At 64.5% G+C, this 26,950-nt stretch overlaps 3 protein-coding genes across 4 annotated transcripts in view; 1 reads left to right on the top strand and 2 right to left on the bottom strand.

Moving 5' to 3' along the window:
- Window positions 1-7,868, top strand: part of NOC2L (NOC2 like nucleolar associated transcriptional repressor) — a 32,650-nt gene extending 24,782 nt beyond the window's left edge. The window contains exons 13-20 of the mRNA XM_050785956.1: window positions 585-696; window positions 3,461-3,574; window positions 3,829-3,930; window positions 5,502-5,645; window positions 5,758-5,871; window positions 6,414-6,552; window positions 6,915-7,034; window positions 7,290-7,868. Coding sequence (XP_050641913.1) covers window positions 585-696; window positions 3,461-3,574; window positions 3,829-3,930; window positions 5,502-5,645; window positions 5,758-5,871; window positions 6,414-6,552; window positions 6,915-7,034; window positions 7,290-7,396 — 952 coding nt within the window. The 3' untranslated portion in view covers window positions 7,397-7,868. The remainder of the gene's footprint in view (window positions 1-584; window positions 697-3,460; window positions 3,575-3,828; window positions 3,931-5,501; window positions 5,646-5,757; window positions 5,872-6,413; window positions 6,553-6,914; window positions 7,035-7,289) is intronic.
- The window catches only part of ISG15 (ISG15 ubiquitin like modifier), a 112,017-nt gene that overhangs the window by 67,355 nt on the left and 17,712 nt on the right, over window positions 1-26,950 (bottom strand). The gene's annotated exons all lie outside the window — the stretch shown is intronic.
- On the bottom strand, window positions 7,515-26,816 carry SAMD11 (sterile alpha motif domain containing 11). Of its 2 annotated transcripts, none has more exons than XM_050785867.1 (14): window positions 25,781-26,816; window positions 24,612-24,703; window positions 20,360-20,541; window positions 19,633-19,683; window positions 15,780-15,904; window positions 12,817-12,906; window positions 12,543-12,683; window positions 10,768-10,930; window positions 9,819-9,934; window positions 9,596-9,674; window positions 9,014-9,525; window positions 8,681-8,805; window positions 8,273-8,383; window positions 7,515-8,169 (listed from the first exon to the last, which is right to left on the bottom strand). In XM_050785867.1, exons 1-14 carry the CDS (start codon window positions 26,295-26,297, stop codon window positions 7,924-7,926), a joined length of 2,550 nt encoding a protein of 849 aa, XP_050641824.1. In that variant the 5' UTR covers window positions 26,298-26,816; the 3' UTR covers window positions 7,515-7,923. The 2 variants fall into 2 exon arrangements, with proteins under 2 accessions (XP_050641824.1, XP_050641832.1); XM_050785875.1 differs by having other exon boundaries at window positions 12,543-12,680.

The following is a 26,950-nucleotide window of genomic DNA, read 5'->3' as shown; positions in this document are numbered from 1 at the left end:
CACCTGTGACATGAGCTCCTCCAGCAGCGGTTTAGCTGCCTTGGGTGCCACCCGGCGTGTGTTCTCGGGGCTTGTGTGCAGTTTACAGTGAATTTGGTTCATTACGTGGGGTTTATGGGTGGAGCACATCTGATGCAGTGAGCTGCATTTTGGGTGTGAGCACTCAGGAGGGTCCGGGCAGGGTAGGGGCTGCAGCAGGAAAAGGTGGGAGCGGCACTTTGGCCGGACGCTTTTGTGGCCTCTTTGGCCAGGAGGCGGCATCTGTCTGGCTGAGCCTTAGAAACTCAAAGCTGGGAAGGGAGGTGGGAGGTCGAAGGGAAGAAGCAGGAAAGCGGGAATGGAGAGGAGAGGAGGCAGGAACAGATGAGACCCCTGGCACCGTGTTAACATGAAGTGAAGCTGAAAGCTGGGTAAGGTGCCTGCAAGGGGTGAGCAAGGGGTGCAGGTCCCCTGGGGTTCAGACTTGCCTTGCCCTGCTTGAGGGATCTGATGCCAGTGAGGGGGGAGGGGGTCCAAGACGGCAGGGGGAGGGGCAGGGGTTGCCAGAGATGGGGCCTCTGCTCACTCGGCCTTCCCACCCCCAGACTCATCCCCACTGCTCGCTTCTACCCACTGCGAATGCACTGCATCCGTGCCCTGACGCTGCTCTCAGGGAGCTCGGGGGCCTTCATCCCAGTGCTGCCTTTCATCCTGGAGGTGAGTGGGGCTGTGGTGGGTGTGCGGCCCCTCTGCCTGCTCCTGTGGGGAGCATCTGCCGCTCAGGGCGTCTGTGCTGAGCTGTCCCGCGACCTCCCGGAGCCCTGGCCGCCTCCTTGTCACGGGGTCCTGAGGACGGTGCTCCTCCGCGAGCCGGGGGCAGTGTTGGTCCTTGTCACCGGTGTCCTGAGGACGGTGCTCCTCCGCGAGCCGGGGGCAGTGTTGGTCCTTGTCACCGGTGTCCTGAGGACGGTGCTCCTCCGCAAGCTGGGGGCAGTGTTGGTCCTTGTCACCGGTGTCCTGAGGACGGTGCTCCTCTGCGAGCCGGGGGCAGTGTTGGGGGACGTGGGGCCTCTGGAGATGAAAACAGCTGCTGCTAGGGCTGCGCTTGAGGATGCCAGGCCCTGACCCTATAGGTGCTTGCCCAAGACGAGTTGGCAGGAGAGCGGGGCCAAAACCCCAGTCTGATTGCTGAACTGTACACTCTGCAAGGCTCTGCCCCGACAGTTGTGTGCATGTGTATGTATTTGTATGGGGGGGTGTGTACATCTGTGGGTGAGTGCGTTTATGTCTGTGCGTGCATGCGTGTGAGTGCACCATCTGTGTGCACATGCGTGTGCAAATCTGTGCGCATATCGGTCCATGTGTGCATGTTTCCATATGTGCATGTGTGTGTGTGCACGTGTATCCATGAATGCCTGTGTGCTTGCAGGTATGTGCGTATGTATACCTGTGTGCATGCATGTCTGCGTGTATCTGTGCGCGTACCTTTGTACGCGTGCATCTGTGTGCATACATGCTGCGTGTGTATGCCTTTGTGTACCTGTATGCATGCACATGCATCTGCGTGTGTGGACCTGTGTGTGCACCTTTGTGCATGCATGCGTATGTGTGTGCACCATCTGTGGGTGCATGCATGTGCGTCTACATGTGTGTACCTATGTGTGTACCTGTGTGCATGCATTTGCATATGTATACTGTGCGTGTGTGCACCTATGCATATCTGCTATCTGCGTGTACCTGTGTGTGTGCTCCTGGTTGCATGCATGTGTGTCTGCGTGTGTGCGCCTATTCATGTGTGCCCCTGTGCGTATCTGTGCGTGTATCTGTGTGTGCACCTGTATGCTTGCACATGCGTCTGCGTGTGTGTACCTGTGCATGTGTGCACTTGTGCATATCTGCGTGTACCTGTGTGTGTGTGCACCTGGGTGCATGCACATGCGTCTGTATATACTTGTGTGCATGCATCTTTGCATGTACACGTGTCACTCAGGTAGGGAAAAGTTGGAGTCTGAAGTTTCGACATTCAGTGGGTGGGTTAGGCCCAAGCCCACCATAAATTTAGGACTTCACGATGTCCACTTTGTTTATCTAATTAGTTCTCAGCCTCATGAAGGCCCAGAGTCATGTCACAGCTGTTTCGGGGGCTGGGTCTCCAGGTTGCCAGGTCCAGAAGGTATGGAAGCCCCAGGCATGTCCTGATTCCCCTTCCACCGAGGCAGGGATGCTGAACATCTTTAGGAAGCCACGTTCACTTCTACGGCAGCCAGCGGTGGTCTCTGACTGCCCAGCCGTTGGCCTGGCCCCTGTGTGTGCAGGCCTCCAGCTCTGCTGCCCAGCTCCAGGCATGTTTTGTGTCCGTCCGCTCTGCTCAGTCTCCCCGGTGGCGGCTTTCTTGCTCTCTTGCAGTGTCTGTTTCTTCACCTCTGCACTGCTCTGGTTCACTGCAGCCGCGCCCCGCAGGCCCCTCTCATGCAGGGATGCAGGCTTCTCCTCTCCGGAAAAAGCAAACCCTGAAGGCTAAAGCAAAGCCCTCAGTTGTAGGCTGTGCCCGCCCTTCCCCGGTGCCTGGGCAGGAAGCCAGTCGCCCGCCCATACTTCGGCCCAGGCTAGAGAAGGGCAGTGCCCTCCCAGAGGCTCATCAGTACCAGGGCGTTTTTCCATCTGGACCTGAGCTCAGCTGTCTGGCAGCCACCCCTGCTGAGTGGGGTCTCTTGCTGGGGCCTCCACCCTTGGGCCCCCCATAACCTTCTGTCCTCTGGGTGCCTCAGCATGTACCCTGAATCTCCATGGTTCACAGCCGGAGGGCCCCTGTGTGAGGGGTCTCCTGGTGGTTGGGGAGGGGTCACAAGACTAAGAGGCCGGGCTAGACTCCTTCTCCTGGCATGTTCTATGGAGGTGCACAGCCTGTGGCTTCTGTGGAGGATGTGGGAGGGGGCCCCCCAGGCCTCTCCGTCCCTTCCTGTGTTGGGCACTCCTCGCTGTTGCTGCTGCATCCTCTGGTTGCTCAGGACAGAGCCCTGTGTGGCGCTGCCGTGCTGAGGGCCAGGACGGGCCTCAGTGCCACGTTGTCGGGAATGGGGGCTGTCCTGTACTCTGTGTGGCAGGGACCTCTAGGTCTCCAGACCCGGGTCCTTAGTGCTTCCCAGGATTCTGGGAAAGGACCCGTGTTCCTGATCCTGCCCTGCTGACCAGAACCCCACTCAGGGACACAGCAGGCCGTGGAGGCCACGGGGCTGGGACCATGCCTAGCTGCCCATCTCTGGTCTTAGCTTGGGTCTCCTCATGCTGAAGCCTGAGGACCAGGGTGACTAGGTCCAGCCAGGCGCAGGACTGAGGGGACAAGGGGGACCAGGGTGCAGCCAGGCGCGGGGCCGAGGGGACAAGGGGGACCAGGTGTGGGGCCGAGGGGATCGGGGGACCAGGGTGCAGCCAGGGTGACCAGGCACAGGGCCAAGATAGCCTGACACGGCCCTCGGGCCAGATGTTCCAGCAGGTCGACTTCAACAAGAAGCCGGGGCGCATGAGCTCCAAGCCCATCAACTTCTCTGTGATCCTCAAGCTGTCCAATGTCAACCTTCAGGAGAAGGCCTACCGGGTGAGGCTGGCCTCCTGGGGAGGGGCCTGAGCAGTTCCCAGGGTGGGGTTGGGGGTGCTGAGGTGAATGGGAGGGGGCTGGCATCCTCCGAGTTCAAGTATGGACCTTCATGGTCTATCAGGGCTGGGGGCCCAGGGCCCTGTCTTGCAGTCCCTGCTCTGGAGATGAGGCTGACCTGATAGCCTGAGTGGAGGAGACTGAGTGCCAGCCCCTGCTTCTCCCTAACGCACTCAGTCCTCTCCCCTGCTCCTCAGGACGGCCTGGTGGAGCAGCTGTACGACCTCACCCTGGAGTACCTGCACAGTCAGGCACACTGCATCGGCTTCCCGGAGCTGGCGCTGCCCGTGGTCCTGCAGGTGTGTGTCCTGCCCACACCTGCTTGTGGCCGACTCATCCTGTCTTATAATGGGCCCGGCTGCCCCGGGCCGGTAGAGGTGTCCTTGTCCCGGGTACCTGGGGCCGGGGCAGAGCCCGACTGGTGTAGAGGCTCCACGCTGGCAGTCCCCACCCTGGGCCCCCGTGGAGGGGCTGATGGGGAGCCTGTGGTGTCCTTGGGGGCCATGGGACTCTGACAAGGGGTTCTAAGCCATTCAGGTTTGCGGGCAGGCTTGGGCAGCGGGCTAAGGACCCTGGGAGTACAACAGCCTCCTCCCAGGGGGGAGCCACAAGGCTGATCTTCATTTCGGGGTTGGGACTGAGTGTGCCGACCCTGGCTCAGGCTGGTGCCCTGACCGCACACTTCCCTGGGCCATCCCGGGTGTGGGGAGTGGGTGGAGTGGCTTCTCAGTGGCTGGAAGGCCCGGCCTGCCTCGCCAGATGCCCCAAGTCAGCCTCACCGTAGGCCGGAGGAGGGCGGAGGAGGGGCTTGTCCTTGTCGTCAGAAGGTCCTTCGGGGTCCACGGGAGGCCTGTTTGCTCTCAGCCCTGATGTTTCCAGCCTCGGAGGCCTGTGCCCAAAGGGAGGGGTGGAGGCCCCGATGTCTGGCCCTGGTGGCTAGAATCAGATGTGCCAATTACAGGTTTGTGGGGAGGAGGGGTCTGCCCACCTGAGCCACAACTGGTCAGAGGCTCATCAAGATACAGGGGTGGGTGTGTGTGTGTGTGTGTACTCAGTCACACATGGCCACACACACGTGTCACGTGTCACAGGCACAGAGCCGGGACCCTCTTTCTGGGGGCACTCAGAGCAGGGGCCTCAGTCTGTGTTCCTCCCGTGTCCTCTTGCGTGGCGATGCCCGGCATTGGGGCATCTCTGCTTCTGGACTCCAGGGCCCAGGGCTGGGTCTAGAATAGGGGTCAGAAAATGTTTCCAGTAAGGGGCCAAACGGTGAACATTGCTTCCCACAGATGTTCAGCTGCACAGGCAGCTGCAGGAGCCATGCAATGGACACACCAGTGAAACTATTTTATTATTATTATTTTTTGAGGTGGAGTCTCGCTGTGTTGCCCAGGCTGGAGTGTAATGGTGCGATCTCGGCTCACTGCAACCTCCACCTCCTGGGCTCAAGCAATTCACCAGCCTTAGCCTCCAGAGTAGCTAGGTGTACCGGCACCCACCACCACACCCGGCTATTTTTGGTATTTTAGTAGAGACGGGGTTTTGCCATGTTGGTCAGGCTGGTCTTGAACTCCTGACCTCAGGTGATCCACCCGCCTCAGCCTCCCAAAGTGCTGGGATTACAGGCGTGAGCCACCGCACCTGGCATAAAACTTTATTTCCCGAGGTGGCGGCGGGCAGCATTGGCCCAGAGGGTGGGGTGACTCTGCCTCTGCCACCCCAGCCGCAACACCTATGCACTTGAGCCCTGAGATTGAGTTCCCTCCTGGGGTATCCCCGTGGCCGCCACGCGTGGTTCTGCAGGGGACCTGGGCCAGCTGTGCACATGGAGCAGCCCTGGGCTTCAGTGGCTGACCCCTCCCTTCCACAGCTGAAGACCTTCCTCCGGGAGTGCAAGGTGGCCAACTACTGCCGGCAGGTGCAGCAGCTGCTTGGGAAGGTTCAGGAGAACTCGGAGCACATCTGCAGCCGCCGCCAGAGGCTTTCCTTTGGCGTGTCTGACCAGCAGGCAGTGGTTAGTGGAATCGGGGGGGTAGTGCCACCTGAGGGCACCTGCCAGGGGTGTAGCTGGGATGTGGGGGTTTGCCCAGGGTAAGGCATGACCCTGAACTCCCCCAACCCCCCAGGAAGCCTGGGAGAAGCTGACCCGGGAAGAGGGGACCCCCCTGACCTGGTACTACAGCCACTGGCGCAAGCTGCGTGACCGGGAGATCCAGCTGGAGATCAGTGGAAAAGAGCGGGTGCGGCTTGGGAGGGGCCTGGGGTGTGGTGTGACTTGCTGGGTTTTCAGATCTAGCTCATGGACTGTGACGTGAGACTTTGTCGCCAGGGTGAGGGTTTGGAAACAGTGCCAGACGGCCGGGGCCATGGCGCTGGGCTGCACTGCCAGGGCAGTGCTCAGATGATTCAACTTGGAGAGGGGGTAGGTGTTACAGAACTGACCAGAGCCAGGTGTTTCCAGAGAGGGGAAGCCCGGGGCTGCACTGGGTTGGGGAGGCCACACCCCCTCAGGCCTGATGGGCTGGGGGCTCTGGGCAGGTGGAGTGGCTGGACTGACGTTGCCACCCCGGCCGGCAGGTGGGGAGAAGCAGGAAGGGCTCTGCCTTTGACCTTGGACATGGGGTGGGTAACCTGGAGGATGGCTTTGTGCTGACTGGGGAACAGAGAGGGGACTAGAAATTGGCCACACGGTCTTGGTGGTGGGTCTGGCGATGCCTGGCCCAGCTGTGGCCGTCAGCCCCTGCCCTCTCCCACCTGAGCCCCTGGCTCTTTGGCCTTCCAGATGGAAGACCTGAACTTCCCTGAGATCAAACGAAGGAAGGTGGCGGACAGGAAGGATGAGGACAGGAAGGAATTTAAAGACCTCTTTGACCTGAACAGCTCTGAAGAGGACGACGACACTGAGGGCTACTCGGAGAGAGGTGGGGCCTGTGTGGTGCTTCCAGGGGAAGGGTTGGCCTGGAGGGCTCTGCTGGACTTCCCAGAGCCACGAGGGCCATCTGTACCCACCCTGCGGGGCTCACCAGTCTCTGGCCCAGCTGGGGCCAACCTCAGTGTTCCCAGGCTTCTGGTGCTAGTGACCCTCGAAGTAAAGGCCTACTGGGATTGGTAACGCTGTCCCCAGGCCTGTGACCTCCCAGTTCCTCTCCACGTGCTTGAAGTCAGCGGAGGGAAGGGCGGGCATCCAGGCAGGGTTGTGAGCCTGGCCACCCTCCTGCCCCCACTGTGACTTTGCTGGACCCTGTGGGTGGGAGTCACATGGGCTCTGCTCCTTGTTCCTCAGGGATACTGAGGCCCCTGAGCACTCGGCATGGGGTGGAAGAGGACGAGACGCTGGGGCCCCTGGGCACTCGGCATGGAGTGGAAGAGGATGAGGACGACTCGGAGGGTGAATGGTCTTGCGGTGAGGGGGTGTGGCCCTGTGATCCCATCTGGCGGGAGGGCAGAGCATAACCGGGGCGGGGAGGTGGGCCGGGGGCTCGGGGCCAGGCTTTCCCCTCCCTGGGGAGGCCAAATGGTCTATTCTCTCTGGCTCTGGCAGCCAGCAAAAGCGGCAGGGCTAAATTAATTAGTGCCGTGATTAATTAGTGATGAGTAACCTCCAAGGCTGGCTTCTTCCTGATAAAGCAGAATGTATGTGGCCTCCATCTCTCCACAGATGGAGACCCAGACGCAGAGGCGGGGCTGGCCCCTGGGGAGCTGCAGCAGCTGGCCCAGGGGCCGGAGGATGAGCTGGAGGCTCTGCAGCTCTCCGAAGAGGACTAAGGCAGCCCATCTGGGGGCCTGCAGGGGCTGCCGTGCTGGTGGCCAGTGTTCCCATCTCTCTGGCAGTCAGGCCCAGAGGCTGGCGTCTGTGCAGCTGGGGGAGGCAGTAGACAGGGGACAGGCTTTATTTATTTTTCAGCATGGAAGACCAAACGGACTGAGAGCTGTGCTGGGCTGGCGTGGCTGCCGAAGCCCCACAGCTCTGGGCTGAAGCCAGCTCCGCTGGGGAGACGATGACCCTGATGTCAGGAGACTAGACCAGTCCTAGTTCCAGGGGGAGGCCTGCAGACCCCTGGCTCCTTCCACCACCTCTGCCCTCCATCTGCAGACCTCGGCTGCACCAGGCTCTACATTCACTCCCCCAAGTCTTTGGAAATTTCCTCCTTTCCTTTGAAGTCATATTTTCCTTCAAAATTTTTTGTTTTGCATCCAAAACCAAAAGAAATAAAGCTGTGGGAGGCAGGGCCATTGTAGTGAGTGGTGGCTCCTGCAGATTTGTGTGGCCCCACCCCGTACCCCCGGCCACCTCAACACAGAGGCTGGGAAGGGTCAGGGGCCCCTGGAAGCAGAGCCAAAGTCCCATTCTCCTGCTTGGGTGAAGCTCGACCAGCAAGGGTGTGGCCCCCTCCATAGGGGGACGTGGCCGTCTTCGGGGACAAGGGCTGCTCTCCTGTGCCGAGTTCTCGCTCCGGGGCCCGCAGGATTGGTGGCTGCAGTGGCAGAGCCACAGGGAAGCTGGCCATGTAGAAGACTCGGCCCAGGCGCCTGGCCACCTGCAGAGAGAGGGCCTGGTGGGGGCTGGCGCACACCCACCCAGAGCTTTCTGCCCAGCTGTGGTCTGGAGATCCTGACCTCACTCCCCCACACACAGCTCACCTGGGCCCGGATCTTAAGGGCGGGCCCCAGCTTCAGCCCCATGGTGCTCAGCAGGTGCTCCTCCGTCAGCAGTGGCAGGGTCTCTCCGTCGATCCCCTGCTCCCTGAAGACCTGGAAGAGAGGGTGGGTCAGGACCCGGGTGCCTGCTTCATCCTCCAGCCCAGGAAAGCCAAGGAGAACTGTTTGTGCAGCTCACAGAAATTTTTTAAAAAAATGATCTGTTGGGTTTGAGTCGGTGTCAGGCAGAAGACACCTGGCAAAAAAAGGTGGGGTTCATAGTCCTGTCCCTGCCACGCGCTGCTTTTAGGGAGGGAGAGGACGTCGGGGAATAGCCCTACCCCACCATGCTTTCCAGGGAAGTAGTGAGTGTCAGCTCCAGTCCTGCCCCGGGGAATAGCCCCCCCTTACCCGAGTGTACTCTCCGCAGCCAGACAGGCCCCCCACGAAGTTGCAGACATCATCCACGGTCCATTTGCTGACGTCCTCGGGGGCTGGGGCCTCCTCCCCATCCACGGAGAGTCCCCCTACGGCGCCTAAGTTGTGGGGCACGTTACTAGAGCTCTGGCTGGCTTTCCAATACCCGCCCGTCTCCTGACCTTCGTGTGCCCCCATTGCTCAGGTGTGGGATGGGAACCTAAGTGGGATTTTCCTCCCCACGGCCCCTCCTCCCCCAAGACCCTTCCACAGGCGGCCTGCCAGTCCTGTGGCCTCTGGAAGGATCTAGAGTGTGGGGGTGCCCACCTGTGTGAAAGTAGGGGCTGACGGCATAGGGGAAGCCCAGGGGCAGCGGAGGGGGCAGTGTGGACCCTGAGAAAAGCCCCTTCCCCTCGGCGCCGGCCCCTCCAGCTGGAGCTTGGCCCGGAGTGGGCCCCCGGCACCCAGCAGCTGCCGCCTCGGGGTCCTCTCCGTCCGAGTCTTTGGGCGGCTCGTCCTCCGAGCCATCTTGTGCCCAGAGCCTAGCCCCCGTCATCTCTTTGGACTCGCTGGGCCGGGCCGAGGCAGAGCCGGGACCCCCTTTCCGGGGGGCTCGCCGGGCAGAGTCCCGGGACGGGGTGGGGGGTCCGGAGCCCGGGGGCCCCTGGGGGGGCAGGGCCAGCAATGGCGCCGCGCCGTGGTTCAGCACCAGCAGGGCCCCGCGCCGCTGCAGCTCCTCGGCGCCGTCGTTGGGGCGCAGGGCGGCCTCGGGCGCCAGCAGCTGTGGGCGCACGCCCTCCAGCTCCTTCTGCCGCAGGAGGTCGGCGGGCAGCTCCAGCCTGGGCCGGGGGCAGACGCGGGTCAGCCGCCTCCCGGGCTGCGCGGGCCCGCCCGCCTCCCCGCACCTACCGGGCCAGGTTTTGCTTCCGCAGGAGCTCCTGCTGCCGGGCGAACATCTCCGCCTGGGCTGGGGGCAGGAAGCCGTAGCCTGGTGGGGAGGGGACAACGCGGGGTCGGGGGTCCGAGTCCGCCCTTCGCAGCCCCCGACCCCGTCCGTCTCGGTCCGACAGGGGCAGGGACGGGTCCGCGGAACTCCACGCGGATCCCAAGGAACGCGCACCCACCTCCTCACCTGGGGTCTGGCACAGAGCCGAGGGCACCCCCAGGAAGGGGGGCCTGAGATGGGGGCCCAGAGCGATGTGAGGGGCATTCTGGGGCGACAGCAAGGGGGGCGGCTGCGGCAGCTCCCTGTGGACGGCAGCGCAATGAGCGGCGCCCCCCCCCCGCCCCATTCCCGTAAAGGCCCCGGCGCCCCTCCCCCGCCGCCTCCGCTAATTGCCGGCCCCGCGGGCGGTCGATGCGTAGCTCGTTACGGCCCCAGGTCGCGCGCCATCCCCGCCCCCGCCGGCGGCGCCAATTAATCTCGGCGGCGGCGCGGAGGCGCTGACCCGGCGGGCGGCGGCGGCTGCAGCGGTAATTACTGCGCGGGGCGCCGGCCCCGCCTGCTCCCCTCCCCTGCGGACCCGAGCGGCGGGGGAAGCGGGGGCGTCATTAGCCGCAATCCGGGCGGCGGTGGAGGCAGCTGCAGACGCCGGGCTCACCGGCCGGGCGGGGACTCGGTCTTCAGGCGGCCCCTCCCTTCTCCAGGACCCCCGCCCCCGCCCCGCCCTGTCTCCTGGACCCCAGAAACCCGGGTCTGTGTCGGAGGCCTTGTCTGTGCCGGGAACAGATCCGGCGCCGGCGTCTGAATTTGAGCGCCAGCCAGGATCCCCTCCGCCTCCAGCTCTGAGTCCTCTGGCCAACCCCTCCCGACTGACCCCGGGGTTCCAGCCTTGGAGCTCTCCCCTTCTCTGGCTTCTCCTCCAGGGAACCCCCGGACCGGCCTCAGCCTCTCTCACCCACCCCAGTGGCGCCCTCAACACTGCAGCCCAGAGCGGTGTCACCCCCGAAACGCTCTGCCCGGACCCGAACCTAGACCTGAACACAGTGCTTGGCACACTCGGGGCGCGTGCTGGTGGCTGAGAGCGTGGGGTGCGGGTCGTACCCCAGAAACAAGCAGAGAACGGCAGCCACCCCAGTACCTCTCCGAGAAGGACGGGGCGACAGCTGGGGCGGCGCCCTCCCGGTGCTGAGCCAGGCCCTGCTTCCGACGCTGACCTGCCGCGGAGGAGGGCAGGTGGGCTTCCAGGCCACTGGGGCCCCTCAGAGCCGAAGCTGCCACCTCCTGCCGGACCCTCAGGAGATCTGGGTGGGGGACAACAGCAGTGACCCCCTGGCTATTCGCCCCCCTTCCCCAGCCCGCGTCCTAGCGTAGAACACGGAGGTGGGGAAGTAACCGCAGCACTCGGGCGCGTTCGGCCCCGGGCTGGTTTCGGGCACGGGGCAGGAGGATGGGCGGCCACAGGGCCGGGGCGGCAGACAGGATGCTGGGCGGGGAAGTGTCGGGAAAGGCTCTTGCCCGAAGGGCAGCCGGGAGCCTGGAGGCCGCTGGCCTGAGGCGGTGAGCCTTGCGGGGAGGGGGCTGTCCGCCCAGGGCACCCCCCTCCTCGGTGGGAGGCAAGAAAATCTGAGGTCCCCATAGTAGACACGGCCGGCCAGAGCTTGTCACAACGGCAAGGCAGGGCCCGTGCACGCACGCCACACTAGCACAGGGGTCGCCGGCTGCGCAGGGTCACTGTCCCGCGTGGCCACACTCGCCCCGATGCGCACGCAGCGCCCGCGTCTAAGGCGCCGCCTCCCAGGTCTCTCGGCCTCTCCCTCCCGCCCAGGCCCGGGCCTCCCGAGTCCCCGCAGCCCCCACTGTGCAGGCTCCGCCAGCTCCACCGCCGCCTGTTTATAAATTAATTACCCGAAAGCGGAGGTGGGTCCCGCCCCGGGCCGGGTGCCAGCCCGCAGAGCCCAGCCGGCGCGGCCGCCCGCATCGATCCCAGCGGGGCCCAGCGCCCCCGCGCTCGCGGCCGGGGTTATTTACAGCCGGCTCCGCGGCGGGGCGGGGGCGGGGGCGGCGGCGCGGCCTGATTGACAGCGCGCTCCCCGGCGGCCGGCGCCCCGTCCCCCGCGCGGCCAGCAGAGCGGCCCCAGGCAGAGCAGGGAAAGCAATTAAAAAGGAGGATTTTTAAATTATTAACATTTGGTGAATTATTCAGGCTCTTGGTGCCTGAGCTGCCCTGGGGGACGGTGCCTGGTGTGAGGAATCCTGCCTCCTTTCCCGGCGCCCCCACCCACCTCTAGCCCGAAAAGCCAAGCTCCCCTGCCAGGCGGGCGGCTGGGGCCTGGGAGGCTGAGTGCAGCGGGCGGGAGGTCCGACTGCATCCCGGAGTGACCCTGGAGAACGTCATGAGGTGGGGTGGACAGGGTCAGAGCCGACCCGAGGGAAGGGGCAGCCCCTCCAGCTGGAGTCTCTTCACCACTTGGGGAGTCCTGGTGGCAAAATGCCCACTGCACCCAGCCCGGCCGTGCTGCTCACTGCCCCTCCCCAGACTCCCGGGGCCGGCATCTGGCAGGTCAGCGTCCCCCGGCTGGAGAGACAACTCACAGGCCACAGGGTCCAGGAGCTCTCCTCCGCGGTGCTGCTGAAATGCCCACCGTCCACCCTCACCTGGTCCACCCCAGACTCCATTTCTCCATATACAAAATGTGAGTCACCCATGAGCCTGGGGGCCTGGAGGACATGGAGGTGTGGCCCGCCCCGGGGGGCATGGGGCAGGACGTGTGGCAGAGAGTCCCTCCAGGGACCTGCATCCAGCCTGGCCTTGGTGTCAGCAGAGCCTCAGCAACAGGAATGGCCAAGCACACGTAGGTGGGGAGGTGATGAGGGCTCATTCCTGGGGGGGATCATGCCAGGGTGGGTCCTCACCGTGGCTGGGGAGGCCCAGGTGGTAGAGGCGCTGAGGGTCCTCAAAGGTGCTGGCCTCGCTCAGCGCCGACACGAGCCGACGGTAGTGGTCCTCCGGGGCCATGTTGGGCCCCAGCTCTGGCGGCAGCAGCAGTGCTTCTACTGGGGAGGACCCGGGGTGAGAGGCTTCTCCAGGCACTGCCGGGGAACACCCCCTCTAGAGCCCCTGCTTGAGGTCCAGGGACCCTCGGGGACTGCCCCCTCCCCTGGTGACCTGTAAGAGACACGGTCTTACCTTGGGGGGATTCGCTTCGTGCCCTCTTCTCCGAAGAGCAGTCGCTGCTGATATGGGGGGAGCGGCCCAGCCTCTTGCCCAACAGGTCACCTGCGGGAGGGTAGTGAGTGCCCACCTGCATCTCAAGGAGTGGAAGGGGGACCCAGCCCCTGCTCCAGCTCAGCCTGGACAGCACCCACCATCTCTCAGGGGGCCCTTGGTCCTGGTGAGTACAGGCCTGCCCAGCCCTGGGAGCCCCAGCCTTCAGCGCAGAGGACATCACGCCTGGCTGTGGTGGGGCAGGGACCCAGGAGAGCCCTCACACTGGCCTTGGTGCTGGTGCATGTGTGCAGAAGAGATCCACAGCAGGCACCCGGCTGCCCCACCCGCCAGCCTAGCTTCTTGTGCAGTTAATGAGCCCCCCATCATCCCCCTGGAGGAGAATAAAAAGCTTTTGATTGGACTGGGCAGCACCTTCCCCTCCTGGACAGGGGTGAGGGCAGGCTGTGCAGGGTCACATGCCAGCGTGGGGTAGGACAAGCCGGGAAGGACCTCACACCTGACCTCTTCCTGCTCTGTGAGTCACTGGCCTGTGGGCCCCCCAGGCCACCTTGAGGCCCTTCCACTCCCAGGCCTCCTACTTGGTCATACCCATCCCTCCCCCTAGAAGGCCCAAGTCCTCCTCTCTGGCCCAGTCCTGCCTGAGCTAGCACCCTAGTGTGGCTGTCACGTCCTGTCCACCTGCCCAGCCAGGGTCTGGGCTCTTGGGGTGCACCTCCCAGTAGCCTCACCCACCTCCTCAGCCAGGAGGCCAGCCCAGCAGGTGGCAGAGGGGAGGCCCAGGCCAGGCCCAGCCCACTCTCCTGAGGTCCTCCCTTGGGTTCTGCTGACCACACCCATTCCAGACCATACCATCCATGTACCCATCTCCGACCTACCCCAAGCTCCTCCCAAGCCCCTGACTCCACGCCCTGGGGGCCTCCCAGGCCAGCCAGTGCCTCCGACTCTGGCCCCTCCTCATCCTCATGAGGCCTCTAGGTGGGTGGGGTGAGGGGCCACCCCCCTGTGACCCAAGACCTCCGTGAGGCCTAGGCAGTGGGGCTCCCAAGCCCGTCCCCCCACAAGCCCTGCCGTCAGCTCCAGGCCTAATTCTTTTTTCCTATTCCCTTAATCTGTCATTTTTATCAGGCTGGGGAAGTGCGGCGGCCACACCGATCAATCCCACATTACAGCTGACAGAGCGGTGCTAATAACTTATTGATCCTGGCCCGGCCACTGTCAGGCCCGGCCCCAGAGACAGGGTCAGTCCCAGGGCCTGGTCCAGGCTCCCCGCCTCAGTGACAGATTGGGCGGCTGGGCCCCGTGGGCGGCGGGGGGCACCTGGCCACGCACGGATCCAGGGACATGCCAGAGCTCCGTGGGCTGGGAGGGGTGGGCCAAGGCTGGAGGAGCCTGGCCCTTTTCCGCACCTGCTGCCTGGCCCACCACGCACATGCCCTCAGGGTTAGCAAGGCCTCTCACCTCCTGACCATTAGTTTTCCATTTTACACATGGAAACTCCCCTTTCCGTTCATGTGGGGGGCTAAGGCCTCCTCATAGCCTGGGGGAGGTGACTGGGTGGGGGAGTCAGAGGGAAGGGGGCCTGCCAGGAGACCGCAGGAAGGCCGATGAGGCCACGCTCGCTCCTCACTCGTGGACCCCAGCGGTCTCACAGAGGCAGATGCAAGACCTGCTCTGAGTCCCTCGAAGTCCAGGGCCCAGGGAGGTGCAGCTCAGCGGGAGGGCCCGGGCTGGGAACAGCATAGATGTGTGGTTCCTGGGGTCACAGGAAGGGAGAAGAGGTGAACGGCCCCTCCAAGAGGAAGCTCCAGGGAGCGGGCCAGGCCCTGACACGGAGTGTGCGTGGGAGACCTGGACACGGGTCACAGGACACACGGGCCCTGTAGAGCCTAGGAGCCTGGAAGTGCATGAACACGCCCTGACTCCGTGGGTGAGACCTGCCTGGCAGCCCCCATCACGTGCACCCCACAGGACCGCAGACACACACATGCCTGCACATGCGCACGCGTGTACCTGAGGAGGTCTCCCTGTGTGAGGGCACAGAGGGAGGGCCTGCTGGCTCAGAATATCTCAATCACTGTGGGGCTCCCTCAGCTCTGCCAATCGATGGGGCAATTAGATTTTATCAACCGCCTCTCAGCTGTCCTCCACGCGGCATCAGAAGCTGCCCCCACCCAGTCCCACAAAGGCATTTCCAGGCGCACAGAACGTGGATGGGGGACACAGATGGGGGCGGCCTCCCCCACCCCACCTTCCCAAGAGATGCAGGCCCTGCTGGGAACACCCCTGCCCGGGGTCCACAGGGCCTCAGGGGTGACCCCCTCCTTTCACGGCCTGCCCTGGGGCTGAGGCTCTGCTGTGCCCCTCTCTACAGCAGTGCCCTCTGAGGGGGGCCTGGGTCCCCAAACTGCCCCCTCCCTCTGAGGTCCTGTGCCGGGTTCCCCTTATCCCCCCACAACTGTGACCAGGCAGCAGCACCTCCCTCAGGCACCGGATCCCTTCCCTCCCAGAACCCCTTCCCTCCCGGACCCCCTTTCCTCCCGGAGCCCTAGGAGGCGGGACCAGTCAGGCGTGCGCTGCACGGTTCTGTGGGAGTGAGTGCATTCCTCCAGGGTGTGCATTTCTGAACCTCTGAGGCCACGCCTACGTCTGCTCTGTGAAGAGGGGGTGGCAGGGCCCCGCCACTCCAAGCCCACCCCAGCGGCAGCCACAGTGGAGGCAGCCACAGCGGAGCCACCGCCTCTGCCTCCTGTCTGCCCCGCTGGCTGGGATTAACACAATTACCATCACATGCAGCCCCGGGGGACAGGCCGCTCCTCCTGCCTCTCTGGCTGCCTGCCAAGGCTGCTGGTGCTGAGTGGAGACGCCACTGTCCTCTGGCCCCACAGCCCCGACCCCGCCCTCAGGCCCCCTGTGCTCCTCACCTGCAGGTCCCAGGCCGATCTCCAGGCTGCCTCTCTGGAATTCACAGCGGCTCTGATGTTCGGGCATCACGAGGTGGCGGCTGCGGTGGATGCTGGATATGAGGGTGGGAAGGTTGCCGTCCTGGCTGCAGAACGAGAGCGGGAAAGGCTGACCCCGTGGGCAGCTGCGAGAGGCTGGAGCCCAGCCTGGGCACAGGGAGTGCCTAGCTCTGCGTGTGATCGTGGGGACGACCTCTGAGTGCCGCGTGGCTGTGCCCACACCTCGGCATGTGGCCTGTGATGCCACCGTGTGCACACCCACGGAGCAAGCCAAAGCGACACAGAACCTGGCACTGGGACCCCACTGCTGCCCCAGGGAGCGTCTGTGTGGAGCACCAGCGGCTCTGCCTTCACGCCCTCCGGAGGGAATCGCACTGTTACCTCACTCCCTGCCTCAAAGGGGGTCGAGGGGCCCACCCGGCAGAGGGACCCCGCACGGGAAGAGGCTGGTCTGCACAGGGGCAGTCGCAGGACAGGCCCCAGGAGAGGACAAGCCACATGCGAGCTGCCAGCCCCTTGGTCATGAATTTCGGTGAAAACTTGCAACCATTCCCGGACCCCCGGTTTCTGCACACGAGGAAACTGAGGCCCAGAGCACAGTCCTGTGGCTGATGCACGCACACAGAGCACCAGCAGACACCTGCAGCTTGCACCAGGCACCAGGGCTGTGTGCTCCGACCTCCCACTGTCCCCCAAGCAGGTGTGGGCTTGGAATCAACATGCATTTAACTCTTTTGTTCCCTCGTTTCTCCTCTTCTTGCTAATTCAGCCAAATCCCACAACCACAGAGTTCCAGAGAGCAATGGGAGGATCTGTGTGGAGCACGGCTCTCCACCCCTTCCCGGTTCCGTGAGCCTCTCCCCAGGTCAGCAGAGAAGGGGCTCAGGGTCCAGGCGCCGCTCCCCAAGCAGCATTCCTGCAGCGCAGCCCCTGCCCACCTGTAACGGAGCAGCCTCCCGGCGCAGTGACCTGGGAGCCAACCCTAAACCTCGTTAAATAGCCCCCAGCCCCCCTGACCTGGGCTGGCTGGAGCTGGGCTAATCCAGGGCTGCCCCTAAGCCGAGCACCAAAGACTCCCAGGCTGGGCTCTCAAGCCTTCCAGGAGACCCAGATGCCGGCTCTCTCCCCACCCCCACCGGCCCCCAGTGGGAACGCAAGCCCCCCCCAGGCACACAGGAGGGCAGCTGGGTGGGAGTAAGTACTTTATGGGATTAATCGGCAGCGAGTCTCATCCCTTCCATGATCCTAATCGATGCGGGGGTGTCAGGAGAGGACTGCTGGCCTCAGCATGGGGTGGGGGCCGAGGGCTGGCCTGGCAGCAGCCACAGCTGCCGTGGAGTTCTCCCCAGGGGTCCCCCCTCTGGTGTCCCCGGGACGCCTGCAGGAGGAGAACTAGCTTCCCAGAGACTCCAGAGGGTGGGGGCTGGCTGTGAGCCCTGAGCCTGGCGCCCAGAAGGAAAGTGAGGGAGGGCCTGACAGCTGGGTGGAGGGGCTGTGGCTGGGCAGGGGCACCTGGTGGGGAACCAGGTGCCACCCGCCTTCCCCACTCCTGGTCTCTACCTTGGAGTTTACTCCCGAGGCTCTGACACAGCCTGGCCTGGCCCAGCCCCTGAAAACCTGTTCTGGTCACTCGGCCACTCAGTGAACCAATTATGCCAGTTTTATGTAAAGAAACACGCCCTGGACGTGCCAAAGCGGAGACGCAGGAACCTGGCCCGGGGCACATCATGGTCCTCGAACCACAGAATGCCTTCTGCACCCTCCTTCGCACAAGGGACAAAGTCCCTGAGGGTCTCTGTGGTGGGGCCGGGCCGCAGGTCAGGAGGTGGGGAAGCTGGGAGACGCAGTCAGGGCCAGGGCAGGAGGTGCAGGAAGGAGAGAGTGAGGGGGAGGCCAGAGCCTGGCAGGTGTGACCCCAGTTCCCCAGGCAGGGGCCTCCCGCCACCGCCCCTCAGCGATGACCACACAGTCCAGCCCTTGCCCATTTTTCCACCAGCTCAGGGGCCCAGGAGAGAGGGGCCAAGCCCCCGCCTGCAAACAATGGCTTGAGGAGCATCTGCCAGCCCTGGTTCCTGAGGCAGAGGAGGATGGCCTGGGGCTCTTCGGGCTCCAAAAGGCAGGTGGTCACTGCAGAGCCAGCCAGACAGAGGGACAGGGATGGAAGGACAGACGGACAGATGGGTGGAGACCAATGGATGGGAGCAAATGAACACACAGATGGAGGTGGCCTGGCCTCAGAGGCACCTGTGGGAGCCCGCACAGGTTCTGTGGGAGCCCGCAGAGGCAGACGGACCCAGGGACAGGCCAAAAGAAACACAGACACGGCCTGGGGCCAGTGTGGCCGCTGGGTTCAGGGACCACCACCCACTCTGACCAGACACCAGGGTCAGGTCCACAGACGGGGGCTTTAGTCCACTCAGACGTGCTGCGCTTTCTCCTTCGGGGACCCCAGCACGCCCTCCCCTCTGACCGAAATCTCGCCCTTGGGAGATTCAGAAACTCATTCTAGCCCCTTCTAGGGCCCATGCAGGATGGAAGACCTGGCGTCTTCCTAGGGCACCCCAGGCTGCCAGCCGTCAGTGCTGCTGAGGGTCACTGCATTCCCGAGGCCAGGTGGACAGAGGAGGGGCTGCAGGCAGGAGGAGCCGTTACTGGAGCGGGGGGAACCGCGGCTGGTTTCCCTGCAGGCCTCACTGACAAATTTATCTGTAGTGTCCCAAGTAAAAGGCTCATAAAATGTCATCAATGTTCATGACAATTCATAAAAATGATCAGTTGAGCTGGCAACCCCAAAATGAGGTGGAAATAAGTTTAAAGATGTTTTTATTGTAATTCGGCTCTGAGATTCAGACATCCTCAGAGACATAAATAACACATCTGGCGTGGAGCCAGGACCTGCAGGTCCCCTGGGCCCTCACGGCTCTGGCCCCGGGAAGCTGGCTTTGCGGCGGACACCCCCTTCCTGCCTTGCTGCCCTGGAAGCCGCAGGGTAAGACCTGACCCCACTGACAGAATCCACAGCTGGGCTCTGTTCACAGACTGACCACCCGCTTCCCCCTGGAGCCAGGAACTCGGGTCCCCCAACTGCCTTGACCTCTTCCCTGGGGCTCTTCATTTTCATCTCCTTCCCACATCCTGGAATCGCACCCGCTACTGTCCTGCTTCCACAGCCTGAATCCAATCCCCCGTCTGCCAGGAGGGCCTCCGGAGGGACCTTCTCCAAACGCACACCTGGTCATTGCCCCGCACAAGAACTTCCAGGGGCTCCCTGCCTAGAGGACAGCGCCCACAGGCCCAGCATCCACGAGCCTTCAGCATCCAACTGAGCCACAGCTGCCAGGTTCACTCCTCCTCCCTCCTACACGCCCTTCCCTGTTTCTCCACTCTCTGCAGACATCCCCTCGCCTTAGTGAGCTCCTACACATCTTCAAGGCCCCACTCACACACCATTCTCACCTCCTGGTGGGTCTGTAGCAGGGTGGGAAGGGGGAGGTGACAGCCTCATTTTTGGGCTCAAATGGCCAGTCTCACATGGGAGGAAGTGCACGCCAACTCTAGGGCCGGGCTACACAGAACTCACACCTGTACCTCTGACTGGGCCTGGGGTCCCTCAGTCTCAACTGGGTGCGACACTGTCTGCCTCCCGGGCTGGGGGACAACCTTGCAGCACACGTCAAACCTGGCAGACGCTCAGCCAGCATCAGCTCACGCTGTCTGAGACGGGGGACAGCAGCCAGCAGGCCACAGGCAGGGGTGGGAGGGAGGGAGGGAGGGGAGTCACGGCCCCCTCTTACACGCACAGCACGGCTCCTACCTGCAGGACGTCTCTCGGAAAGAGATGTTCAGGTCCCAGTGGGTGTGGACTCTGCAGGAAGGGAAGCAGAAGGTCCATGTTGCTCTGGAGGCCCCTGACCCCAGCCTCAGGACAGCAGACCTGTCTCGGGTCAGTGCCCTGCTGGGCCACAGCCCTGGGCAGTGAACGAGGGCGGCTGCTGTGCCCAGCACCATCTGCTGCTGGCTCAACGTGCTGGGGTCTCCTGCCAGGAGAGGCCCATGGACCAGTTCCTGCCTCAGCAGACACAGACGTCAGGAAAACAGAACCGAGGCCCCTTCTCCCTCCGTCTTGTTGCACTCAGAGGAGCCCTGGTGTTCTACAGCAGGTAGGGGCCGAGGCTGCTTCCGCACAGTCAGTCATGAGCCTGAATGGAGCTCCTTGTTGCTGGAGCTGCTCTGGCCAGACTGGGACCCGGTCAGCAGGGGTAGCTGGAGCGTCGGCCCAGGCAGGTGTAGACCTCTGGGTCCCAACTGCTACCAACCTGCCTCCTGCAAGTGAGCGCCGCAGAGCAGAGGTGGGAGGGGACACCAGACGGGGCAGATGAAGAAACAGCTCCTGCCAGTGACCCACACAGGACCCCAAAAATACTAGCATCCGAGGGAAGTGTGGGAGGCCAGTGTGGACGCTCTCATCTGAGCAGCTGAAGGCCGGAAGCTCCAACCCCATCTGAGCCTTGTGCCTTCCTGTCCGGCCCTGGTCCAAGTACCTTCTCTTCATGATACGGATGTGCGGGCCATCCTCCTGCTTCAAGCCTGGCCGCCGCCCACAGGTGGGACCACTCCCGTCGCTGTCACCATCGCTGGCAGAGAAGCTGGGAGTCCGCTCCTTCTTCAGGCTCCGGGCAGCAGGCAGGGCGACTGTCCTCTTGTCTGCCAGCCGCCCCCGGTTCTGGTGGGGCAGGAGGACAGGAAGGTGAGGCTGGACCGGGCTGTTGCGTCTCCCGGGGGTCTGCCCTGGCCTCTCACCCCAGGCCCAGCCCCAGGCACAGCGGAGGTGCCCTCGGAGCAGCCATCCTCCCTCCACCCACCTCCAGGATGGGCCTGGGGCCAGCAGGAGCCACAGCTGGCCAGAGACCCAGAGGAGAGCTGAGAGATGAGGCCTCAGTTGGGCATCCCCCTACAGACGACGCCCACTGGCTCAGCCCTCCTCTGCCCACCCCACCACAGCCCTTGAGAATGCTGGAGGGTCCTGGCCAACTCCAGGGCGAGTCGGGGCCCCCGTCCCGGGCTTGTGTGCCCCTCACTCCCAGCTCCCTTCTTAGGGCCCCTGCGTGTCTCCTGGGATCTGTTTGTGGCCTGGGGCTGGTTCTAGTGGGCGTGCACTCAAGTGCACATGTTACCTCCGTGTATCTGGCTGCCAGTCCCACCCATATTTTGTGAACCTTCTGCCCCACCACACCCTGCCACCGACGCCAATGTTGACAAGCGAATGCCCTTTTCTGTTTCATCAGCGCCACGCACAGCCCAGCTCAGGGGCAGCTGCAGCCGGGCGCAAGGCAACTGGCAACTGTCTGAGCTGAACCCTCACAGACTGCAGGCCTGGGGCTCACAGGTCACCAGACGAGGAGCCCTGACCAGCCCAGGTCCTCTGTTCCACCAGCCCTGCCTGGCATCTTTCACATGGCTTCTTCTTCCTATCTCCCTTGCACCCATGGAACGAGCGTGTGGAGCGGTGGGTGCCTCGGGTGGGAGCACAGACGTGCCCGGTGTGGTCCCCGCAGAGCACAGCTGAGCCCCAAGCTCACGCACACACGCGGCGGACACGCTTGTACCACCCTGCACAGCACGCTCGCTCTGGCCCAGCCCCAGGCACTTCCGGACTCCTCCAGTGTTTTTAGGTCCTGCCACCCCCAGGGGAAAAAGGAAAGTTATTGATGATTTTCCAGTGGGCGGGAGGCTTTTTAAAATGTAGTAACAGGCTGCTGGCTTCAGGAGGTGGCAGAGCCCTTGAGAGCATCTAACGGACTCCCTCTGCTCTGTTCAGTCACCGGGGCCTCCTTGGACTTCCTCCCTCCCAATGCCAAAACGCAGCCTGGAGCTTGGGGATGAAGGTGTTAGGAGGGTGTCCTCCTCAGACCTAGAACCACCATCACCTTCAAACACACAGCCCCAGCACCAGCTCAGTTTGGACAGTGCCCCCTCCTCAAGGGTCTGGAAGCTAGAGCATCCCCCAACCCAGGCGGAAGCCCCCGTCCCCCTCACCGGCCACTGGGCCTGCGCTGAGTCCCCTCCTTTCTCTCCACAACAGCTCAGTGGGAAAACCCAGCACTGCTGGGCAGGGGGTGGGGCATGGGGTCCAAGGCCCCTGCTGAGACCCTGCCCTGGCCCCGGGCTGCCCCCAACCCCAATGACCACAGCGTGCAGCCAAGGCCGTAGGTGCAGTGCCTGTCTGCTCAGGCCTCCGCGTGTCAGCCGGAGTTCGGGGCTCACTTCAGCAGCCACAGCCTGTCCGGAGTGTGCTGTGCTGGGAAGTCTCAGCTCTGCCTTTCTATAGCCCAAGCACCAGGGCTTAGGGGCTCTGACAGCCTCTCCTCTCCCACCTCCCTTCTTCTTTTTTTCTTTTTGAGACGGAGTCTTGCTCTGTCGCCCAGGCTGGAGTGCAGTGGTGCGATCTCGGCTCACTGCAAGCTCCGCCTCCCGGGTTCACGCCAGTCTCCTGCCTCAGTCTCCTGAGTAGCTGGGACTGTAGGAATCACCACCTCGCCCGGCTAATTTTTTGTATTTTTAGTAGAGACGGGGTTTCACCGTGTTAGCCAGGATGGTCTCGATCTCCTGACCTCATGATCCGCCCGCCTCTGCCTCCCGAAGTGCTGAGATTACAGGCGTGAGCCACCGCGCCCGGCCTCCCACCTCCTTTCTTTTGAGAAGAAGACACAATGCTTTTCTCTCTGCTTCTTGTCTGTGGAATGGGAAGAGAGGGAAGCAAGGACCAGAAGACTGCCCTTTGGAAGGAGGCCAGGGCCGGCTGGCTGGGAATGGAGCCCAGGCTGCATGCCAGCCTCAGCCCCGTGATGCACAGAGTCGGGCGTGGGGACACACTGGCACCCCAGCCACACCCCAAGGCACCTAGAGGGCAGGTCTGGGGTGGCTGGTGGGGGTGCTGAGGACCAGGACAGCTTCCCTGGCACCCGCCCTGCCCAAGGACAGAACATACCTCCTCCACACTACAGACCTCGGCCAGCCCACCCCAGTTCCACAGCACACAGATCTGAAAACTCAGCCTCTGACAGCACCTCCTCTTGGGAGGTGCTTGGCCTGCAGGGCCCCTGTGCAGGGTCCCCAAGGCACATACATACTCATATTCTGCCCTGGAGTTTCTGTGACCATGAGGTACACATACCCATGGACCTGGCATGCGGCTTGGGGGAGACAGCCTCTGAGTGAGAAACGTGGGGGTTGGAAAGAAGGGGCCCCTGGAGCTGCTTCCTAGGGGAAGGGTGTGGGACAGGCCTGGGAGGGACTGGCAGAGGCAGGCCTGGATCTGAGCCATCCCTCATGCAGGGCAGGAACCTGGGAGCCCCAGGTGGGGGGGCATCTCCTGGCTGTGGCCCTGGGTTGGGAAGAAATGCACGCCCACTGAAGCAGTGTCAGAAGAGACTGATGCTGGGCTCAGGCTGCCTGCTCCCCGCTCCTGTGGGAAGCCTCAAGGGGGCCGCTCCCATCCAGAGACCCAAGGCTAGCCAGTGGGCTGCCCAGAGGAGCCCTCTCCAGCACTAGCTGCTTGAAAGGATGGAACTGGGCCTCTTGCCCTGGGTAGGTCTGTGACAGCAGGCAGGGGGCTGCCAGCTGTCTGCACACTTGCCTGGGAACTCTGTGAGCTGCCTGCCTGTGCGGGCAGATCCGTGTCGGACTGTGTGTCAGGTGGGCACGTGGGTGAAGTGCAGCTGTGTCCCCTTCCCCTGCCCAAATGCTGTATGTCTGAGGGACCAGCTGTCTTCACAGGTTGTCTGCAGCCTCCCAGCGCCCAGGCTACCAAGCACTCGCGGCTACCAAGCACTCGAAGTTCACAGGCCCCTGGGGTATCCCCTCCCCAATCCTCTCAGGCCTGAAGCAGGCAAGCAGAGGTGGCCACTCAGGCCTACTTTGCACCTGTGCCTCTCCTACCCCTTCCTGGAAGAAGGGGCTCCCGCGTGCACCAGGAATTGCAGCCCCTACCCCCAGCAGCCATGGCCCTAGTTGGCTCCAAATTGGTCCTTCCCAACAGGCAATCTTCGTTTTCACATCAATCCTCCAACCCTTGCTGCCCAACTAGGGGGCTGGAGGCTGGGTGGGGGGTGCAGGTGCCTCCCTGAGCAGAAGGGAGCTCCCAGCATCCCAGTCTCTCCTGCCTGCTCCCTCAGTGAGGGTGTCCATAGCTGTCTACCCTGGGTTGGGGCCTTGAACTAGCCTCCGGCTCCAGTTCTCTGGACACCAAAGGTCCACACTGGAAAGACTGTCCCTGGCTAGCCTCTGTGTCCCTAAGACACACTTTGACATCCCGGCCCTTGCACCCTGGCCTTCAGCACCCCAGAGACACAAGTCACTCACACCCAAGCCTGTAGCTCCCCAAAATGCTGTCATACCCAGAATCACATCTCACCAGCTGGGCCAGAGAACACAGTGACCCCCAAAATGTGACAGGGCACAGTGCCAGGCCCACGTTGAATTACTCCTCCCAGAGAGAAGACCCTGACCCAGGACTCGAGGAGAAGCAGCTCCAAGGCACCCAAGGGGAGGCTCTAGGACAGGCACGAACCCCCTGTCTCCACACTGGGAGGGGGCTCGGGTGCCCAACGACTCCTCCCCCTGTCCAGGTACAAGGGCTGGGAGAACACGAAGTAAAGCCCCTTCCCTCCGCCCTGCGAAGGCTCCCTCCAGCACACCCACAGGGGTGAAGTGAGGACTCTCGATCCTGAAAACCACAGGGACAAGCTCCGCAGGGGGAGTAACTCCCAGCCCCAACCGAGTCCCGCATCTCACCACCGGGGAGGATATTCGGCAGCCCGGGCAGTCGCAGATCGGAGGATGCACCTGCAGGATCCCCTTGGACATAAGCGTCTTCAGACTCTTCCCTGCGAGCAGAGGCGAGGCAGACCCTGTGAGGGCGCGGCACGCTTCTGGGCGCAGTCGGCGGCAGGGCCAGTCCCCCCTTCCCGTCTCCTGGGCGAAATACCCCCGACCCCCCACACCCACCTCGGCCCGACTTCCCAGCCCGCTTCCCGCCCCACCCTCGCGAACGCGGCAGGGATCTGCTGGGCTCTGCAACTCCAGCCCGGGAGCAGCGCCCTCCCCCGACGAAGGGCCTGGGCGTCCCCACCCGGCGCCCCTCCTCCCGCGCTCCACCCTTTCCCCGGTCCCGAGGGAGCCGCAGGCCGGGCCCAGAAAGGCTGCGTCCCGGAGCGGTGAGCGGCGCTGTCGGGACCCTCGGCCTGCGCGGTAGGAGGCGGCGGCCACCGCGGAGCCACGCACCACTCAGGTCCCGAACTTTTTAACTCCTCGCGGCGCCTGGCGCTCACCTCGCCCCGTGTCCCGGCTCAGGCGCCCCCGCGTCCCGGCTCAGGCGCCCCCGCGTCGCACCCTTGGGGCCAGGCGCCCGCAGGCGCCAAAACAGGCCGCGCGTCCTGGCACCGCCGCTCGGGCTCCGCGCGCGCCCCCGCCCCGCCCCGCAGCCTCCCGCGCCGCGCGCTCGCACCCCGCCGCACGTGCGCCCCTCCACGCCCCCCAACCCGGGGCTCCGCGCCCTCCCAACCCGCCTCCTGCCGGCTCTCTCGAGTTCCCGTAAACTTGTTTTGGGCCTTCAGGCCCAGGAGCCTTGCAGAGACCTTCCGAGCGGAGGGGGCGGCCCGCGAGCCCCAAGCGCTGTGGCCCAAGCTGGAGGGAGGTGCAGCGGGGGGCGCTCTGCCCGGGTCCACCGAGGCCTCCGCGCGCGGCGGGTGTGTCCCCGCACAGCCCTGGAGCTGCAGCGCCCCCTCGGCCGAGCCGGAGGCCCCCGGGTGTCAGAGTCGGGTAGGGGGTGGGGTCGGGGCCCGCAGGTCCCCGGGGAGCGAAGGGAGGGACGGCGGCGGCCTGCGCCCCCACGGGTGTCAGAGTCGGGTTGGGGTGGGGTCGGGGCCCGCGGGTCCAGGCAGCGAAGGGAGGGGCGGCGGCACCTTTGTGGCGGATGCTGCGCTTCCAGTCCTTGGCCGTCTCGCGGCCGCTGACGAACTGGAACTCGTTGGGCGTGAGCCACTCGCCGCGGTGGCGGATGGACGGGCCCTTGCTGCCCTGGCAGAGTTTGCGCACGTAGAGCAGCGCGCGGTTGGCGCCGCACTCCACCTCGATGCACGGCTCGCCGTTGTCCAGCAGCGGCTGGAAATCCGGGGCCGCGGCCGCGGTGGCCGAGAAGCGCTCGAGGGCCAGCGGGTCCCTGGGCAGGTGCAAGTGCGGGGCGGCGTCGTGCAGGCTGAGGTAGGCGCGCGGGGGGCGGAGCGGCGGGGCCAGCAGAGCCTCGTAGCCGGCGGCCGAGGCGGGCAAAGAGGCGGCCGGGGGGAGGGCCGCCGCCGCGGGCAGTGGCGCCAGGTAGCCCGGCAGCGGCGGCAGCGGCAGCGCGGCCAGGGTCGGGTGGAACGTGGCCAGAGCCAGGGCCAGGTCCTCGCGGCCCGGGAACTCCTTCTTGACCGCCGGCATGGCGCCCCGGTGGCTTCGCAGCCCCGCTCTCCGCCGGCGGCAGCAACTTACTCCGGCCCGGGAGGAGTTGGGTCGCGGGGGCCGGGGAGGCGCCTGGCCGCGCGCCCACCCCGTCCGCTACTGCGCCCCGGCGCCTGCAGCCGCCGCCTCCGCGCCGCCCGCCAGGCCTCCCCGGACTGCTGCCCAGACGGCCGGCGGGGCCTCGGCGGCCCGAGACATGGAGCTGCCGGGGCCGCTACCGATCCCGGATCAACTCGCCGAGCGCCGCAGCTCCCGGGCCTTGGGGCTCCGCGGGGCGTCCGGAGTCCCGCGCCCCGGCCACCTGCGCCCGCGCCCGGGGAAGACCCGCGCCCGGCTCGCCGACCCACCCTCCAGGCGGAGCCCGGCAGCGAGGAGCCGCGGAGTCCCCGCCCCGCCCGGGGGTCCCAAGCCCCCGCCCCGCCGCCCGGGCCGCGTCAGCCGTGCACCCGCGTCCACTGGCGCGCGCCCGCCCGGCGGGGACTTGGGAGACTCCGCGGCTGCCGCCGCCGCCACAACTTGGCCCATTTAAACGGCCCCGGCGCGGCGGGCGGCGCGGGCTCCCGCGGGGGGTGCGTGACGGCCGACTCGGGGCATCCGGCGGCGGCAGCGGGACAGGGCTGCGGCCCCCGGCG

This window comes from Macaca thibetana, chromosome 1 (genome assembly GCF_024542745.1).
Source record: "Macaca thibetana thibetana isolate TM-01 chromosome 1, ASM2454274v1, whole genome shotgun sequence".
NCBI classification, from domain to species: Eukaryota; Metazoa; Chordata; class Mammalia; order Primates; family Cercopithecidae; genus Macaca; species Macaca thibetana.
This window is presented reverse-complemented; position numbering and strand designations above follow the sequence as displayed.

What these genes read in the sequence shown, in the direction of transcription:
- SAMD11 (XM_050785867.1), bottom strand. Translation starts at nt 26,297, where the DNA reads ATGCCGGCGGTCAAGAAGGAGTTCCCGGGCCGCGAGGACCTGGCCCTG. An exon ending in ATCCGTATCATGAAGAGAAG is followed by an intron (nt 19,684 to 20,359) that starts GTACTTGGACCA and finishes CCCTTCCTGCAG; the next exon opens with AGTCCACACCCACTGGGACC. An exon ending in CCTGGGCCTCCCCAGCCACG is followed by an intron (nt 10,931 to 12,542) that starts GTGAGGACCCAC and finishes TCCCCCACCCAG; the next exon opens with ATCTCCTGAGGGTCCGGCAG.